The 19,591-nt window shown below is 40.3% G+C and overlaps 1 protein-coding gene across 1 annotated transcript in view; it reads right to left on the bottom strand.

Moving 5' to 3' along the window:
- GFRA1 (GDNF family receptor alpha 1) overlaps window positions 1-19,591 on the bottom strand; it is a 142,430-nt gene that overhangs the window by 51,203 nt on the left and 71,636 nt on the right. The window contains exon 4 of the mRNA XM_052678083.1: window positions 5,599-5,938. Coding sequence (XP_052534043.1) covers window positions 5,599-5,938 — 340 coding nt within the window. The remainder of the gene's footprint in view (window positions 1-5,598; window positions 5,939-19,591) is intronic.

The raw sequence follows: 19,591 nt of genomic DNA, 5'->3' as shown, positions 1-19,591 counted from the left end.
TATATTCATGAAATATATATGTATAAATCATTCTTCTCCAAGCACAGGCTGGGTTCCAGATGTGAGGTAAGCTTGTAGGCATGCTGCAGTATATGGTCTGAAAACCAGATTTGCCATTTCTTCCTCTCTCACTTGGTCACGTGCAACCAGGAGCCTTTCCTAGACAAGCATCAACACTGTACTCAGAGAGCAGAGGGATTTGCTGGTAGCCCCATCCCAGGCAAACCATGTTACACTGTAGACATCCTGCATCAAGAGCAGGGTTAGCCAGGCAGCTATGGGAATGGATTTCTTGCCCATTCCCTGTATATATGACACAGACACAGCCTGCACATCTCTAGAAATCAAAAGCATCCCTGTTCTAATGTCCTTAGTAGCATTATGAAAACTACATGTTGTCCTGCTTTTGCATACCGACAGCAAACACTAATCTCAATGAGATGTCAGACAGCTTGGAGTGCCCAACTGATACAAACACCCCAGAGGGATGCAAACCCTATTCTGTTACAATTGCACCACTGCCACTGTATCCTTCACGACAGTGCTCAGCGAGTGTTGGAACCCCTGCACTGAGAGCCAGTTGGAGACCAAGTAGTCCAGCCCAGCTGCTGGCCAACTGCCTTGTGACCAGCAGAAGCCACAGGGCTCAAGTGGGAAGGAGCATCAATGTTTCCCTTCCATTTTCTGAATCACAGATGATCGCTGGACTGAGGCAGGATATTGAGGGAGGAAAAGAGCAGCACACAGAAGAGATGTGAGGAGGAACTGTAAGCAGCTGTAATGGAGAGGGTTCAAACGTGGCAGAGAGGCAGCAAAAGTCAGATAATGATGAGAGACCTGAGAAAAGGAGATGAAAGGAGGCTAAGCAATGGGAAGAAGCATGACAGTAAAGAAAGAGAGGAAGCAGGAAAAATGAAAGCGAAGTCTGAGAAAAAGAAAATTTGAAGAAAAGAGCCTATTTCTGTTCCACCTCTCTTCTCTCTTCCACACATCCCTTGAGTGCCCTGTTCCCTGCCACCTGTTAACAATGCAACTGGAGACAATTCCCTACTGACATGAGAGTCTGGGTTCCTCTCTTCTACAGCAGGACATACCTCTTCATAAACTTCCCTACAGTGTTTGACCAACCCCTCTCTTTACCCATAAAGGTTTGCAGAGTGTAACCAGCTACAGAAACACCCACCGTTCACTTGCAGAGAAGCCACAAACAGGTACTAGCATGAAGCACTCACTGATTTGCACATGCCTTATGGAAAATGAGCAGAGATATATACGCTCCTTTTTCATAGCAAATTATCATTAAAAATGTCAACAGAATGCAAAGAAGGTAAATGATTTTGTTGGCAAGTTTTGTATGTTTTTAAGAAACACGGTAAATTGAGCTTTTATTCTGGCTTTTACGATGAACGACCTATTTTGTGCACTGATAAAAATGTCTGTGGATCTACACACAAGGTTCTTCTACCTGCACACGCAGACATCTTCCAAGCAGAACTGAATGGTTCTTGCACCAAAGACTGAACAGGAAAGGTGACCAGAAACAGCTGACAGCAGTACCCCCAAATGATTGTACCAGGGGTGAGCACATGCCAATGAATGGTAATGAAAGCACATATAAAAATTTGGCCCTGTGTACACTGAGTGTCAAAAATAATTTTATTGTAGTTTTATTTGGAAATTGGTCAAGAACAACTTTTTGACTGTTTCACCACCATTTTGAGTACAGCAGTGCTGAAGGACAAGAACCTTACTTTCTACAATTAGATCTTAATTAAGAGGGGGAAAAAAAAAAACATTCTAAAAAGTCTACAAAGAAAATAAATACCTTTCCTTTCAGATCTTTACAGCAAGTGACTGAATTGATACTCTTCTAATTTTCTGTTTTTCAGTAAGTCATGTCTGTATTGTTATCATTCTGCTCAGTTCCTGATGAACTTATCCAGAAGATAGAGGACGTATGCAAATTCAAAACACTGATTACTAAAAAAACAAAAGCCAAACTAATGACTCACATTTCTGTAGCACAAAGGAATTAGAATTTTAAAATATTGTCAAAGTGATACTGGCAAAAATGAAACACGCTGTTCTGTTTTCACAACAGAATGATATTTCTAAAACATGCCAGTCAACCTTATGGAATTTAACTGGTGGCTGAAGCACTCGAAATAGGAAGTTTCTCAGGGGTTTGAGCTTTTCCAGGACAACTGGGGAAAGTTTTTGACAGTTAAATGACTTTCCTTACAAGTTTTGTTTATATTCATAATAAAATGAATTCTAATGGCTTCTTTCTGGTTTTTTCTTTCAGTTGTTTTTTCTTTCTTTTCAGTTAGAATTGACAGGTATACATGAAAGGTGCGCCTGAAAGCCTCAAATCCACTTTAGAGTGGGATATGGACTTGGAAATGAGGAGAAGCAAGCATAAGAATGATAATGAAAATGAACCATTCAGTATTTTGATGAAGTTGAAAAATTAGAACTATTTATGTAAGTCAGAACTTATTTGCATTTCCTGACTTTTCCGGTCCCTTTTTTTCCCCTCGATTAAGAGTTCACATTATATAACAGAAGATGAATGAATAGAAGAGAAAACAAAAGAATAAACATGTCTGAGTGGTAGCCACAGTTTGGCTGAATTGCTTCACTCATTTTAATTCTGTTTCAAAAGCAGATTCGATGAGATTATGATCCAGTGACATTATGATTCAGTGATATTTACGGTGTGCAGTTCTGGGCTCCTCAGTTCAAGAAAGACAGAGAACTTCTAGAGAGAATCCAGTGCAGTGCCACAAAGATGACAAAGGGCCTGAAGCATCTCCCTATGAGGAAAGGCTGGGAGACCTGGGGTTGTTCAGCCCGGAGAAGACTGAGAGAGGATCTTATCAATGCTTATCAATAACTGAAGGGTGGAAGTGAAGTGGAGTGGCCAGGCTTTTTCAGTGAGTGCCCAGCAGCAGGACAAGATGCAGCAGGGACACACTGGGACACAGGACGTTCCATATGAACATGAGGAAAAAATTCTTTACTTTGAGGGTGATAGCACTGGAACAGGCTGCACAGAGCAGTTGTGGAGTCTCCTTTTCTGAAGATATTCAATATCGACCTGGATGCTTTCCTTTGTAACCTGCTCTAGGGAACGATGCTTTAGCATGTTGGATTGGATGATCCCCAAGGTCCATTCCAACCCCTGTGATCCTGTGATTCTGTGCATCCAAAACAAAGCTCTGAAAAGCATCCCAAACTGAATGTTGAAATACATATTTGCCCTTGTCTTACTTGGCATTATGAAGAAGCTCCAGTACATGTAACAGGCACACAAATAAGTTTCTAAATGACTTGATTTCACAGTAGTTAGATACTGATTTCAAAATGAACAAGAAGTTAACGGAGGTAGAATTATATGTCTTGTGACTACTGCTTTTAATTATTCTAAACATGTCTGGAATTACTATGCAGACTGATATTTATCAATGCCAAAACTTTCAATAGCAAGGCAGGGATGTCATCTCTACTTCCCTTTCTTTCCTCTCCTGCCCAAGCCGCTGTTTTCCTGTAAATCACTGGCAACAAACCATACCACCTCCTTCTAAGTGCACAACAATTCAAAGAAAATGCCTTTCACTGTGTTTTGGATGAAATGGAATAACTCTACTGCTGATTTCCCCTTTCCTGGACAGGAGAGAGGAAAGGAACTAACCTTGCTAGCAGTTCAAACAGCCCACGAGGCATTAATAGGGGATGACTGTCAGCATCCTGTAACATTTGCTGCACCCCAGGTGCAGGATCAAGTGGTGTTTTTTGCTGACCCTGCCCCAGACCCACAAAGTTTGCCCGCCCATGAGTCCAAACATTTTAATTTGGCAGTTTAAAGAAAAGCATCAACAGGAAGAAAATCTAAAGAAATCCATTTCCAGCCCAGCAACGGCTGCAACTCTGGGCAACAGGAACAGACATTTTACCAAGGTTTTTTCTGCAGCTGAAATGGAGAAAGCACGACACCAGGCCCATGAAGTCAGATTAAACAAAATGCTATTAAAAACTTTGCTGCTGATAAAACATTAGATTAAAGCTGACCAAAGAAAAACGCAGTCATAAGAGAAGTAATGGCATTCATTTAACCAAGCAATTTCTGAGCACAGCCTGAAAAACAGGAAAAAGTGTCCCAATAAAGCCCTCTCCCCATCTCATTAGTACCATAACACTGGAATTTTGGCAGGAAGCACAGCAAAGATGCTGTAACTCTGCTATTTAACAGGGCCTGTGTTAAGTAAGACAATCTAGGTCTAACAATTTATGCAAACAAAAAGACTGACGACACAACATGGAAACGGAAAACAAGTGGTTCTGACTCCAGAACCAGCATCCAGCTCTCACAAACTGCAATAGCCATCAAGGTGTTGAATGTGCCTCACTGGGCTGCAGTGAAAATCCTGCCCCAACATAAAGCTACTCCAGTCTGTCAGCACAGCAGTGGCACCTGCCATCCCTGAGCCATAGGGCAGAGCAGAGCTCTGTTGCTCCTCCCCTGCCAGAACCTCAGGCACATGTGGTGCTCAGGTCACGGGTTTAGGATCACTGGAGGAGGGCTCATACGTAAACAACAAAGTAAATATTTTATCAGACACATGAAAGTACTTATTTAAGGCATATATGCACATATCTTTGGTGTCCTTGACATTTAACAATAGTGTTTATTTCCTCACTTGCTAATTTGAAGGCTTTGGTGAACTACGTACAAAGAATACACACATTAGAAACGACTAAGATTCTTGGGCATGACTTCATAAACACAGCATTGGAACAGCATTCTTACATAAACATACACAATGCTAAGCAGGAGTAAAGCATTTCCTAAGGGCAGAGGAGGATCTGTACGCCACTGAGCAAGCACCATGCAATAACCTGTAGAGAAGTTGCTGACAGCGGAAGGAGCCAGTTTGTCGTGCAAAGCAACACTCTGTGCTGAGCTCACCAAGGGAAGAGACTGGGGATCGGGTCACTAAATCAATGACCCTCCAGTTACATCAGCCCAGCCTTTTTGCCAGAAGAGGGCAGAGAAAACAATTCCAAGCCTAAAATAGCAATGAAAAGACAGTGGGATGCAATCCCCTTTTCTTCCTATGAAGCAAAAGCCTGCATGGAAACTGTGTATTCCGACCACACACAAAGTCCACCATGTGGCTTGCATCCACTGTTATTCAAGCTTACAGGCTAGGTAACAATGACAATAAATCCCATTATAATGAATAATTCTATTTCCACCTGGCTGCTAATGGGACATAAAAATAACTTTGAGATATCATTTCATAGAGACACCTAATTAATTAAAATGTTTCCAACAGAAATCTGTGAAAATTAAACCAAGCATTTAACGATTCTTCCATAACGAGAGGGAATAGCTGTGAGCAGCTTGAAGAAGGCACACACGGTAACCAGATGCAGGCTTTTGTTACTCTGTTAAGGATGTCAGAGACTTTTGCTGCTTTCCCCAACTCCTATTGCCTAGTGGACATTCTAACCCTTACTCCTGGCAAATCCAGCAGTACCAAAAAGTTCTCTCTGGCACCTCATTAATCACTCCCCTGCCATGTGCTATCTTACCTGCAGATGTAATTCTTCTTGCAGGATTCTTGTAAATTCAGGCAGTTTGGTTTCTCCCTGTCCTCATATGAACACACAGGAACAATAGTCTGCCGCCTCCTTTCTGTACAGGCTACGTCTCGACAGGAGCAGAAGAGCATCCCGTAGCTGTGCTTTGGGGGAACTTTGTCAAAAAATAGCCGGAGGGCCTTATGACACTTCCGCTTGTTACAGATTTCATTAGACGTGCTGCTGGTGCAGGGGGTTATGTAAGCAGATCTGAACCTCTTGCAGGTATCATTTAGGTTACAAGCTTTTGCTGCATCCAAGCAGTTGTTCCCCTTTGAAAGTACTGGCTCCACTAGAAAAAACAACACAACAGCAGTAAGAAACGTGTCACATTCATATCGTGTTTTGACGCTTGTGTTTATTTCATTGTGTTAACGAGATCCTGATTATATATTTGATACATGCAAAACGTGCAGTGCCAGAACCTGTGACCATTGCTTATGTTTCTAAGGGCAGAATCATAGAATCGCTGAAATTGGAAAAGACACTAGGTTCATCTAGTCCAACCATTAAATGATGATGGCTTAGCTAGAGATCGACTACACCAGGAGGCTGCACTTCATCTTCTTTGCAGCTGACATGCAGGATGGAAATTGGGTAAGACTTGTCCTCACTTAAATGCAATTATACTGGTAAACTGGGAGAGATACATGTGGCCCATTGCACAAGAACTCAGCAGGACTCTTAAGCCTGGGCTTGGAAAAAAGTTACTCTCTTACTTTTTTTCCTTCAACAGTATAACTGATATTCTGTGTCTACATCAAGAAACAACATTTAAATGTAATTTATGTACTCTGCAGAATGTAAAAGCCACATGCCTGCTACCACAGTTTCTGAGGTATAAAAGTAGCCAACACAGACAGCAGCACAAGCACAAGGCAAGCAGTGGAGCCTCACTATTCCAGCGGCTCCGAGGCAACCCACCAAGCCTGTGACCTCTGGGCTCTGACCAAGAGCCTTTCATGAGATCTGTAGGTGCCACCTGAACACTGAGTTTTATGAAGCTGTGAGTTTTAAATCTGACACAGAATTAACAAGTCACAGTGAAAGAAACATTTTAATACCAGGATTCACTTTCCCTTGTACACATGCATGCACATGCACACAATATAAGTTAGAGAAAAATAAATTAAACTCAGATAAAAGATTATAATTACACATTTAATTTTGCAATACATTATCCACATATTAAAATCCAACATATGCTTAGCTTGAAAACGAAGGCAACTGGCATTAGAGCGCAAAATTCAATTAAGAATAATCATAATGTTGCTTTGGATAATGGGAATGCCAATGCCACAGAACCAAGAAGATGCATCAATTTTCCCCTGCTACAGAATTTGCAAGCTGAACAAAATATCAAAAACATTGCATCAATCTTTTAGGAGGAATGGCCAAAGGTACAACTCAATGCCATTCCTCTCCATTCTCTCACCGTTCTGCCTCATTCTCAGACCAGGACACCAATTTCTCCTCTTTCCTCAGCTAAGCTGCTGTCCCACAGTGCACAGAGCTGCTGCATTCCCTTGAACCAGTGGTGCCTGAGATTATGGCCATGGGTGCCACTATGTGTATAAATTACCTGCTACCATCCCATGCATCTCAGCCAGCCAGAAACAACCCAACACTTAAGGAAAATCCATAACATTTGTTTTTCACTCTAACAACACGTTCTAACTACATTCAGTGTGTTCATACATTTGTCATTTAAGTATTTAATATTCTCACCAATCCTTCCCACACCCAGCTTCCTGCACAAGCAGCTGTGCGTTTCTGCTTATCTCCACACGTTACATTATAAACATACTACATTTGACTATAAATTAACAGCCAAGAATTCCTTATAGTAGTGTCTACCAGTTTAAGTCAAACCAGATGCAGAAGAGATGGGATGTCCAAATACAACCCTCCGATAAGATTGTAAGATTTTTTATATAATTGCATTCTATTAACTTATAACTATAATATTAACCATGAACTCTCCAAGTTTCTTTCCTGCGATACAGTATATAGAATTATATGTTTGGTACAAATATAATTACTATGTAATCTGCAGGGCATATAATTATGCAATATATGAATAGTACACGCTAATTACTGTGTGATTGCAGAGTAATTACATGGTTGTTTGTGCCTGGGAGTCAAACCGCTGAATTCCACTCTTTAAAATCAGATTCTGTGGAAGAGCTCTAGATGGTGCATATCAATGCAAACAGACATCAACTTACCGTGTGATACACTATACAGCATTATTTACAAAAAAAGAAAAAAAAAAACCAAGATGTAATAAAGCACTTATTACTAATAATCATATACACATTTCCCAATAAAGGTTGAATTAAGTAGCAAATGCTGCTACAAAATTTAAAAGTGCTGTGAATATGAATACCTCAGAAATCAGAAAGGACAGGTTAATGAAGCATTCAGAAAAATAGAGCATAAGCCAAATTCACTGAAAGCACCAACAGCAGCGAATGTTACCTTGCAGGAAAGCTGAATTACTGGCAAAGTGTTCAGACAGAACAGCAGTGCTCAGTCATATCTTTCATATAACTTATACCCAAGAATTGCATTCCCGTGTGAACTCTGAGCATTGATCATGTTCTCTGTTTTTTGTTTGTTTTTAACTACCCTTGGCTATAACTTGCCACTTGCTTCCTCTATTTTGATCCATATGTCTCCAGCTATTGTTTGTGGTGTATTTATCATCACATTATACAGTTTATTTCTATCTTTTAAAACCAAGACTAATGCAAAGCACATAAGAAATCTACACCAACTGCACTTGAATTAAATGAGACTGTCTAAACTTCTCATTAGTGCCAGCTTCTCCCAAGCTTTTAAATCATGTTTTAACACAACTTACCATCCAGAACACATTTTTCTGCTTTATTTTTATTCAAGAAGTACAGTGTGATTATTCTTAAATCCTGCGGTAACTACAAACAGTTAAAAGGATTGAGAATGTTGCTGAGGATTACTTACACAGCAGTAATATATAAAGTCAAAATTTCACCCAGCTTCTGTTCTGAAAAGCTTAAATTATTAAGACAGGCAGAAGTTTGGCTCTCACTAGGTTCTGACTAAGTTAGGAGCTAATGGATCTAATCCAGAGCTTCTTTTCCTGCCAGTGTCCCTCGGGAAAATTCCATGTAAGATCTTTTTTTCAGTTCCTCCTCTCCTGGGGCATTCGGGTAAGGATGGAAGGCAGTCAGACCACAACCTGGGACAAGCGAAGCTTCCTGCCTGCTGCATTTCCCCACCCACAGTTTTCTCCCTCCCAGGTCAGCTTTGCCTTTGTGGAAATCTGTGCCAAATCACGCAGCTCTCAGCTCCTGCCAAATCTCTGCAGACTCTCAGGTAAGCCACTTCCAGCCTTGTAAGTGATGCCACGTGGGTGTGCGTGAGGCACTGGTCTGCACACGCAGCCAGCAATGCTCATCCCAGAAATCACCAGAGCCATTAGCAATAGCAGCTCAGGGCACCAGCCTGCTGCAGTGCAAGCAGGAGTCACAGCACAACAGCCAGAGCCAGGAGCTTGGGTGGGAAAGCAGCCGCCCACAAACAACGAGTAAGGATGCCCAAACAGTCCTCCTGTGTGAGAGCTTGCTGTATAATGAGCGCAGAAGCTCTGGGGCAGCAACAAGGGGCTGAGAAATCCTAACTTACACCCATGTGGACCACCATTTCCCAGCCAACTGTGCCTTGAAAATTCACACACAAGGTGAGATGTTTTCTGATATATTTTAATGATGGGCCCTGCATTATAGTACAAGCTGCAACCACTTCAACATTTCTTGCCCCCTGAAACTTCCTACCCTGGCGCATCATTTCTATGACTGCAGCAGTTCTGAACTCAAGCCCTCATGCAGACCTGTATAAAACAACAGAAAGAAGCCAAATGCTTTTAACCAGAGATGTTCCTAAACTTTTAAAGAGGGCTTCCTCTGCCCTGTCTGATCTTCCTTATGATTTGCTCTCTTTCAAGATCTTTCATCTCTCCTGCATTTCCATTTCTATTTCAGTTCTGCACCTACTAAGCCTTTGGCTCTCTCCTCAACCCCATGGTACACTGCACACAAAGGGATTCTCAGAGGATACTAGGAGCTTATTCATGTCCCCGTTACATGGTAAGATGGAAGACTATTACTTGTTCTACAGCATTCATATTAAACAGCAGAATAGACATAGCTTTCAATTTTCTTACAGTACATAAAAAGCTATTTACTGAGGTTGCTTTTAAAATTACAATTACTATTTGCAAGTAATTAGTATTAGTAGGCTTTTTGGGATATTTAGAGAAGGGAGTGCTGTAAAGAGAGAAGTAAAAGTTAATGTGATGGAAGACAAAATTGCAAAGGGATAGAGGTGACGATATGAGTATGGGTCTACTCTAAAGCAGATGCAGAATGTCACCCAGAGGAACCAAAACCTGACCTGGATATGGAGGAGAACCATGATCCCAATTTAATGGGAGCACTGCTATGGGGTTCACCAAAGCACCTGGGCTTTGTAACAAAAGCAGATTAAACAAATAAGCAAAACATGGGCAATATTGTTATCTGTGTCTCACTAGATTCAAATAAACTGTCCTTTTCATGGACAAATTATTTCTAATCCCAAATCAAACCCCTGCAGAGCTCATGAGCATTAACATAGCTTAGAGTGAATCAAAACACAATTACAAAGTGTTCATCACTCAGCTACCATGCCACTGGACAACTGCTGTGCCTAAAGTCTTTCTTCAGAAAGACCCAGACTTCGTTTTTATGAGAGTTCACTGGTGCACCATAAGTCGGGATCTGGCAGACCTTGCCATCCGTCACGTAGGTAATCAGAACCACTCTTCTCATTTCCCATAAATATTCTCAAACCACCTAACTTTGGGGTATTCTCAGAAAGGTGCACAGGAAACAGCGCATTCTGCTAACACCAGAGACAGCATGATGCTTCAGCCTCAGAGGAAGAGCTCTCCTTGGGAGACAGATTGCTGGCTCTGGCCAGCGCCCACAAGAGTTACTTCTCTTACAAATACAATGACTGGAAACCCAGACTCCCTCCCTGAAGATGACTGCCTTAATTGCAAGGCTGCAGAGATGTGATCCTGCTTGTATTCTTTTCATCTAATCCCTTAAAAAGACAAAGTAATCCTTTCTATAGCACAATTCATCCTCTTTCTAGCCCACAGGTTCTCCTCCAAGGCTATGTGAAAATCTACAGAGCACAGGCCTCCTGCTTCCTCAAAGACTGCTCTGATCACTGCCTCAATGAATAAAGCACCCTGACATCTTCTGCTAGGTGCCCTGTTAAAGCAGACTGAATCCTGTTCAGTTCCCCCAGTAAGCTGCCTGCTCCCAAGAGCAGACACTGCTTGCTGCACAGATGGATGCACCTGCTGCCCGAGGCTCCAAATCCAGCTCCTCAGGTCCAAGGACTTCCAACACATCACAGTTTCTGTATTTCCTGTTGTCTATCTAGACATTTACTGTGCAATTTTGTTGTTGTCGATGTTGTTTTATACAAAATATCCTGTTAACTTCTCAAGGATCACAGAATCACAGAATCACAGAACAGCCCGGGTTGGAAAGGACCTCAAGAATCATGAATCTCCAATCCCCTGCTACATGCAGGGCCAGCAACCTCCCCATTTAATACTAGACCAGGCTGCCCTGGGTCCCATCCAATCTGACCTTTAACACTCTAGGGACAGGATTCTGTGCATTGTACCAGAAATGTTAGCTACCACCCAGAAGCAGGGACTCCTGACTTTTACATGCATAAACCCATGTCTTGGCCCATTCATGGATATTTAATTCTAAAAGGGCCACATGCTGTGTGTGCTGTTCTGTATCATCCCAGTTCACCAGTGGATCTGGGCTCTAACACCTAGCAGGACTCTTGTCTATTTAGAGTTAGATCCTTTAGTTGATCATTTCCTGGTGCAATGATAAAGATCACAAAAGAAAACTCCTATGCCAGATATGTGCTGGTGAAACGGAGGGGAAATAATGACTGAAGAGCTCCTTTGGTACTTGTCTTCTCTGGAAAGAAACAGATAATTCCTGGCTAAAGCACAAATGGTTAGCAGAGGTACATTTACTCCAACCTACAGTTAATGAAAGAGGAAAGTTCTGAAAGCCTATAAAGAACTGATTCAAGATTTTGTTCCAGGAGAGCTGTGAGGGAGAGGAAAACCCTGCTCCTCAGCATGAATAACATTGTGGTTGGCTGCTTAAATTCTGTCTTCACTCACACAAACATCCTGATCTATCACCTTTTCTTTCTGCTACAAATGCGTGAAAGGTTATGCCAGGATTCCTATTTTTTTCATGTGGATGGCATTTGCATTATACTCACGCCAGCACACTTAATTTTATTCAGTGGAGTTATTCTGAATTTTCAATAATCTAAGTTTCAAGAATTTTGTTCTTTAATGCTACTTTTACTTCTGTCCAAAGCAGAAATGCATGAACAAAATCACAGGCTGCTGAACAGAGGCTGCTGGAAACAGATCCAGACACTGTTTCTTACATTACTGCACCAAGGATTTCAGTTCTACACTAAAGAGTTGTAGAGTGTAAAGGTCTTCTTAATGTACCTGCACTGCACTATCACTAAGGATGGATTACACATGACTGGGGCCATATACAGGATACACTTCTTTGTGGAGCAGAGATCTGCAGTCATTCCATATACAATTCATGCTCTGTGTCGAGTCAGAGGCTGGTTTTGTGATGAGGAAAGCTATCGCCACGGTTTCAGCTGAGTTCTTCTAATTAATTTCCCTTTGAAACATTCACAGTGGAACTGTGTTACTGCAAATGCTCTCATGTTATACCATTCAGTAGTTTATTATTAGCTTAATAGTAAGTTAACAGAATTGGAAGGAACTTGCACTTGCAGAAATACAGCATAAAACTGTGAAAATATTCAAACCTACACGGTTGCCATGAGAAGTGATTTACTGCGTGCAGTTCTCAAGACACAGTGAGGGACTGTTTACCAAAGTCATGCCAATTTACAGGGTAACTTTCAGCATTTCTTTTTATTACTGCAGAATTGAATTCACAACTTGTTTCCTCTTTTCCTTGGACTTGATTAATTACCGTGTTAACATAACTACTATTCTCCTGCTTATAATGGGCTCCCTCTAAAGTGCTGCCCTAGCAAAATAAGCCAGGAGAAAGCTTCTAGCTCTTTGCTCTAGCACTGCAATCCTTTCTAATCTCACTATTTTTCAAATTTATGTTCCATTCCAATAAAGCTTGTGTGAATATTACAGCAAATCAGATAATACAAGGTTACGACCCTTGTAATTGATCCTTCAAGGTTCTTTTTGTCTTTTTCCAGTTGAAGTGGTAAAAATTACATTTAAATGTGCTTGTTGACACTTGAGAGTTCACTTTGTTGGTCATATACACTGTTTCAGAGAGATCATATTACATAATGATGTATTTCCAGTGCTTTGTTTCTTCTATACCTACAATCCCATTAAGCTGTGAGCAACCCCCCCGGGGCTGTAAGGCTACAAGTACCAAGGGGGCAATGCTTCCTTACTGTTCAGTGTGAGTGCAGATGAACAGTATTATGTGAGGATTAAGGGGTAAACATTAGCTACTATTTAAAAATCACGTTGAGATAAATAAAATCAAAAGCTAACACTCCGTTTGGACAATAAAAAACCAAAACCCAACAGATTTGAATGAACATAACACATGCACAGACTAGCAGTCAGTTATCTGCAGCAATGGTTTCTGTATCACATGACTGCTGGAATAAAGTGATTAATTGGACTGTCTCAGTAAGTGCCATCATTAGACTTTTAATTAACCTTTTCAACCTCTCACACCTTTTAGTTTTGTTATATATTAGATTTTTGCAGTTTTCTAGTTATCACGCTTGATCAAGCTTAAAACAATGCAAAGCTCTGTTTAGAAAGCAAAACAATTTGAACAGCTCTTACTGCTCCTAATAAGAAAATACCACTGATATTGTCATCATAGGGGGAGTTATAAATCAGATGGAGGATAGACATTCTGAACTCCATGGCTACGTTCCCACCTAATTTTTGTTTTGGCAGCACACTGTTATTTAATGGCTCTGGCTACCAGGAAACTAGCTTTTGAAAATTCTTTCTCAACCTAGTTATAATTACTCCATATAAATCATACAATGATCAATTATAATAATCTTAGGTTCATCCATTATTTAAACTTAGCATTTGAATCCACACAGCAGGAGTGCAGGAAATTCCAAAATCCTCTCTCTGCTCACTAACAACTGCTTTTTTCCTGAAGTATTGCCAGCTACTGAAAAGAAGGGGCCAGATATGCCTTCAGCTGTAACACAGAACCTTGAAATAATAACAGATTTCAGATGAGGAAAGGTTTTTGGCCCCAAATAAAATATTTTTTTCTACCTGTTGTTGAAGATAAAATCACCATGAGGTCTTGTGTTCTACATACTGGTGCACCAAATCAGAGTCCTACAATTATACACACTGGAAGCCCACTGTATACTTACATAAAGATAGCCTAGATCTTTCATATGTATATGCAGACAGACACATTTATAGATACTCCTTTATATGAATACAAAATGCTTCAATGCTATTTGGTTTCATGTCTCATTGCAGAAGAAATTTACATATACATTTATTAGTAAGTATAAGAAAAAATGCAAATTTTTTGTCTAACTTAAGGCTTTTTTTTAATGATTTCTAAGCTCAACGTGATGGGAAAGATATCTCTGATAGAAGAAGAAAAGCTACTAAAAGGAAATGAACCTCCACAAAGGCCCAAGCCAAACTTCCAAACATTTTTCAGAAAAAAACTTTAAAACTGGATTTCAAATTAGTGAGAGGAATTTTTAGACATATCATTTCAGTAACATAACTATACACTGACCATACAAAATACTAAGCTCCTGAATATTTCTTTCCTATAGCTTGTCCTATTTCAATTTTATCCATTATATATGCTGTAAAACGTAAGCATACAGTTGGTTGTGAGGCCCAATATTTTTAAACTCTCCAACACCTTTTTTTAGTGTTCCACCACATGCCAAGAATTATCTTGTTAATAAAGCTGTATATTTCAGTTTTGTTTTCTTCATAAAAGCAATAAAGCTCTTAAAATAGGCAATGTGAATACATTAAAAAAAATACATACAAAACCATGCTATCTCAACATGAAAAGAGCAGTAGGTGAGCCAAATGGTCAGGGATGGGATTATGAATGCTGTTTGGTGCAACGGGAAGAGGACTGAAAAATCCTTCAATTTGAACTACAAACATATAAATCCTGATTGATTCTTTCTTAACCATAACCAAACCCATAGGACTGGAATGGATGCATACTGAAGTGCTGAAAGGCCTGGCCAATGTCACCATGAAGCTGAACTCCTTCTCACATCTCTTGGCAATCAAAAGAGTCATTGAATCATAGAATGGCCTGGGTTGAAAAGGACCACAATGATCATCTGGTTTCAACCCCCTGCTATGGGCAGGTCGCCAACCATCAGACCAGGCTGCCCAGAGCCACATCCAGCCTGGTCTTGAATGCCTCCAGGGATGGGGCATCCACAGCCTCCTTGGGCAACCTGCTCCAGTGCTTCACCACCCTCTGAGTGAAAAACTTCCTCCTAAAAGAGAAGCTAATTTCATAAATATATTCAAGGGCAAACACGTAGATACAAGAATTATCAGGTTTATCAGCCTAATTTCAGTTATGAGGATGACTAAGGAACAAGACCTCCTTCAAGACACATGAAAGAAAGGTGATTAAGAACAGTCAGCATAGATTTACCAAAGACAAATCAAGCCTGACTGTCTTCTACGTTTATATGACTGGTTCAATGGACAGTGTCAATTCTTATTGACTTCAGCATGTCTTTCCTTACAATCTCTGACATTATCCTAACAGTTAAATTGGAAAAATATACTTTGAACAGAAGAACTCCACAGAAAATGGAAATTGGAGTAGGATTGGGATGACGTTCAAAAGTCTCTTGCTACCTCAACTATTCACTTATTCTATGGTCTAACCTGTTTTTCAGCAACTGCACAGCCTCTATAAATAGCTATCTCCAATACTTCCCATTAAACTTTTTTTCTGATATCTAATCAACCTATCACTTCTTGCAACCCAATCCCACTATTTCTTTCTCAACTTTACTTCTACTCTCTTAGCAATAGCTTTTAATTTCTTGAAGGCTGTCACCCTCCCTTTGCTTCACTCTTTTAAGCACTTTTTTGACATACTATTCATTCTTCCTTTATAAATCATGTTTTCTAGGTATCTAAATTTATTCTGCTTTATCCCTGGATTTTATATAAAATGGAAATTACTAATAAATCCCATTCACAAGAGTTACCACTACTAGTTGTACTCAGGAGATTGCTACAGACAGACAAAACCTGTTAATTCAAGGGTTGCTGAAGCATAACTTACTCCAGCCTCAAGCAATACCAGCGTAGGTAGGGATGGTTTACACGCATTGACTGTCTACTGCAGGAGTATATATTAGCTTATCTATGACAGCAGCTTGCTCCTGATGGCTATAACCTGAAAAAAAGGAGTCAAAGTATATAAAACCTTAGGAGAAAAATAATCCTGCTTATTCTACAGTATTATTCTTTTGAAAAGAAAAACAGGAGAGGACAGAAGACTGAAAAAGTGATTGAATTGAATCTGACAACAGTATCTGATGGGATAAATCAGGAAACACTGGAAAGTGGAAAGTTGGGAAAAGACTCTGGCACAACAAGCAAAAAACTCTACCCCACTCTAAAGCTCTCCTGCAACTCCTATCCAGTAGACACGTATGTCCCTGCAGTTATGACAGAAGTATACCAGGACAAATAAAAGATGAGACTAAAATCTCATCAGTATTATTGGTGAAAGCAGCAGTAACAGAAACAGGGCAGATGCTCAATTAGAGTCAGCAGCAGTAGGGGTGGGGCAAAGGTTGCCATCATGGCAGCAGAGAGAGCAATAGAGTCAGTGAAAAGCAAAAGTCACAGCAGCTGCGGGGACACCGATTCACCCGCCTTTCCCTGTTGCTACTGAAAACCATTTGGGGTAGTTATCTGTCCTACCTACCAAACAATAACCTCATCCCGTTAATCCACCACCAGCTGCTCTTCTTTTCTCTACCAGTTGGTCCCAATGCAACCCTGTTGAATAGAAATAAATGCAGCACAATGGGAAGACAGCAGCCCTGCTAACTCTCGTCTGTTCATGGGGTCACTGGATCAGCTTCAGGAAGCTTACATAAGCTGCAACCACTGAGCTGCTGCTCCCTTGGTCTTAAGACTCATTGCTGATACTTCAAAAGCCAGTGATCAAGGAGAAGTGTGCACTGAGGCAGGTGCACTTAATGGAACAGAGGAAATAGGATACTTTGGAAATAAGTAACTTAAATGATACTGACTTACAGATTTAATAATGTTAATAATGGTCACTATCCTACTGTGTGTGCAGAAGATAAAGCAGTACAAAGTGAAGGTAAGGCAGCTGTGTATGATGTACGTCACGTGCAACTGGGGGTTTATTAACTAGAAATCATTATGTTATTTAATAATTTAGACCACAACATTCCCTACTGTCTACTCTGAGTCCCTTTCACTTCCATTTACGCCACATAGGGGGTGTGACACCCAGCTCCCTTCTGTTTTGCCTTCTGTATTTTCACCCAGTTCTCTGCTCAGGTTTCTCCCTGAGCTAGTCAGGTTTACCATTACCATCTTTAACACATCTCTAACGCTTCTATTTTTTCATATGTAAACAATGTAGTTCTTCCTGGAGGAAAAAAAAAAAAAAGCAGGAAATATAATGTCTTTAACTTCATGGCAATCATGCCTCTTTTTTTGAATTACAGCCTCCCTGTTACATGGAGTATGGTCCAAAGTCCACAAAACACTGTGCTTCAACTTCCATTTTATTCAATAGACTCTGGATCAAGGTTCAATAAATTCTGGATTCAGGTTTTATGCCCCAATTCAGCCTGTCTTTTAGACCCATTTAAATCAACTTAAGTATTTGAGTATGTGCTATCAGAAACTGGACATCAGCATACACTCTCCTTGACTGCATATTTACCTTAAAATACACGTAAAATTCATGGGCTTTTATTTAATGTACTTGTTTACAAATGCATGAATGCAAAATGTACCTAGGAGTAATGCAAAAACAAGTGAAAGAGAAAACATCCTAATGAATGAGGACTGAGGCTGAGGTGAATGACAACATCATTCACATTTAAATAGCTTAATTTATTCAGAGTCACTCCATACACACACATGCACAGACACAGGCGCTACTGTACTGCAGCCCAATGTGGAGTGGGGAATCACAGCCATCCAGCACCAATAATGCTGCTCAAGAGGCACTGGGTAAACTCAGAGAAGGGATGAAGCAAGAGCATATAACCAAAATTACAACAATTACCAAAATCGGTATTTTTTTTTTCATCATTAACACTCCTGATCAGGCAAAAAGCGCTACCACTGCCAGGAATTCAGACGGCGACTGACCACATCACTACTCCCTGCCTGCTGGGACACTCACACTGCATTGACTTCAATGTCTGGTTGTGAAACACCAATCACCCGTATTAACAATATAAATCACATTCACTTCTCTTGGCCTACAGCCAGTACAGTGTTGCTGAGACAGCAATTGTACAGACAGTGTACTATATTTGCACAGCAGTAGTTAAATGCCAGTCCTCTGGAATATAGCAGAGTACATCAGCCACTAGACAACAACACATAGACTACAGCTCTCTGAATCTTCTTGCATAAAACATGGCTTTAGTTTTGGGCAGTTCCTCTGATCTTCTCAGCGTCACTGAAGCCATTCAGGATGGGCGAACCATGGTTATTTCTCTTTGAAAATACTGATGCTTAACTAGACTGAGCAGAAAACCTTGGCAAATTTCCATTTCCCATTTTTTCTACTTTCTTTTCCTTGAGGAATGAAATCAGCAGCACTGAGAAAAATCCTGGCAGACAGTTCAAGTGCTTAGAAACTTGTATCCCTCGTAAACAGGCTGAGACAGATTTTCTTCTCAGTTCTGTTGGAGATGGGAGAATAACAGCAGCCTATGCAGATACGCTGTTTGTTTCCAAGTGCATTTACACACATCATCATCTCATCAAAACTAAGAAAGTTCACACATAAACCTATTGTTTTCATAGTAGAGTGGGTTTTTTTCTTCTGAATATACTTACAAATGCCTACATTTAATTAAACAAGTAGTAGCAAGATGAAAGCCCGTGAGCTTAATTAAAGATGCATCTTGAGGCTAGCAATGTTCTAAAATTATTGTGTGGCCTGAAAGGGATATGAAATGGTAAAGAGGAAAACTCCTCAACCCACAAAACGAGCACAACACACTGAGACTGGAACATCCAAATTCACTACACGTTGAATAACAGCATGCACTTAGGGTGTATGCATGTGTATTTCTACATCAGCAGCAACTCTTGCTCTCTGAGGCCCTGATATAGCTGTGATCCTTTTGCACATACAACTAAATGTATATCTAATAGCATATCTTATTCTGAAATTCAAAAACACAGGGAAAAAATATTGAGAATGTTATTGAATTCAACACTAAAACTTCAAATAAAATGACTCATGATTAGCAGCTAAAGCTAAAACGATGGGGAAAGGAGAAATATTCACAGTACCGTAGTGCACAAGTAAATAAATTAAATACAAAAGTTCCATATATTTGACATTTGAAGAACAAAACTATCCATCAATGTCTTGGCACAGATCGATCAAACAGAATGCTACTGCCGAAAACCTAATAGTATGATGGTAATAATGTAGCCATAAAACCTCTACTCTATAATTGACTGCTTCCACTTCAAGCTAACATGTCTAAAAGAGTGACTAATGTTCACCTTAAGATTTCACTTGCATTGCATGACAAT

This window comes from Tympanuchus pallidicinctus, unplaced genomic scaffold (genome assembly GCF_026119805.1).
Source record: "Tympanuchus pallidicinctus isolate F22 unplaced genomic scaffold, pur_lepc_1.0 scaffold16, whole genome shotgun sequence".
NCBI classification, from domain to species: domain Eukaryota; kingdom Metazoa; phylum Chordata; class Aves; order Galliformes; family Phasianidae; genus Tympanuchus; species Tympanuchus pallidicinctus.
The sequence above is the reverse complement of the archived record's forward strand: the minus strand, read 5'-3'. Positions and strand labels throughout refer to the sequence as shown.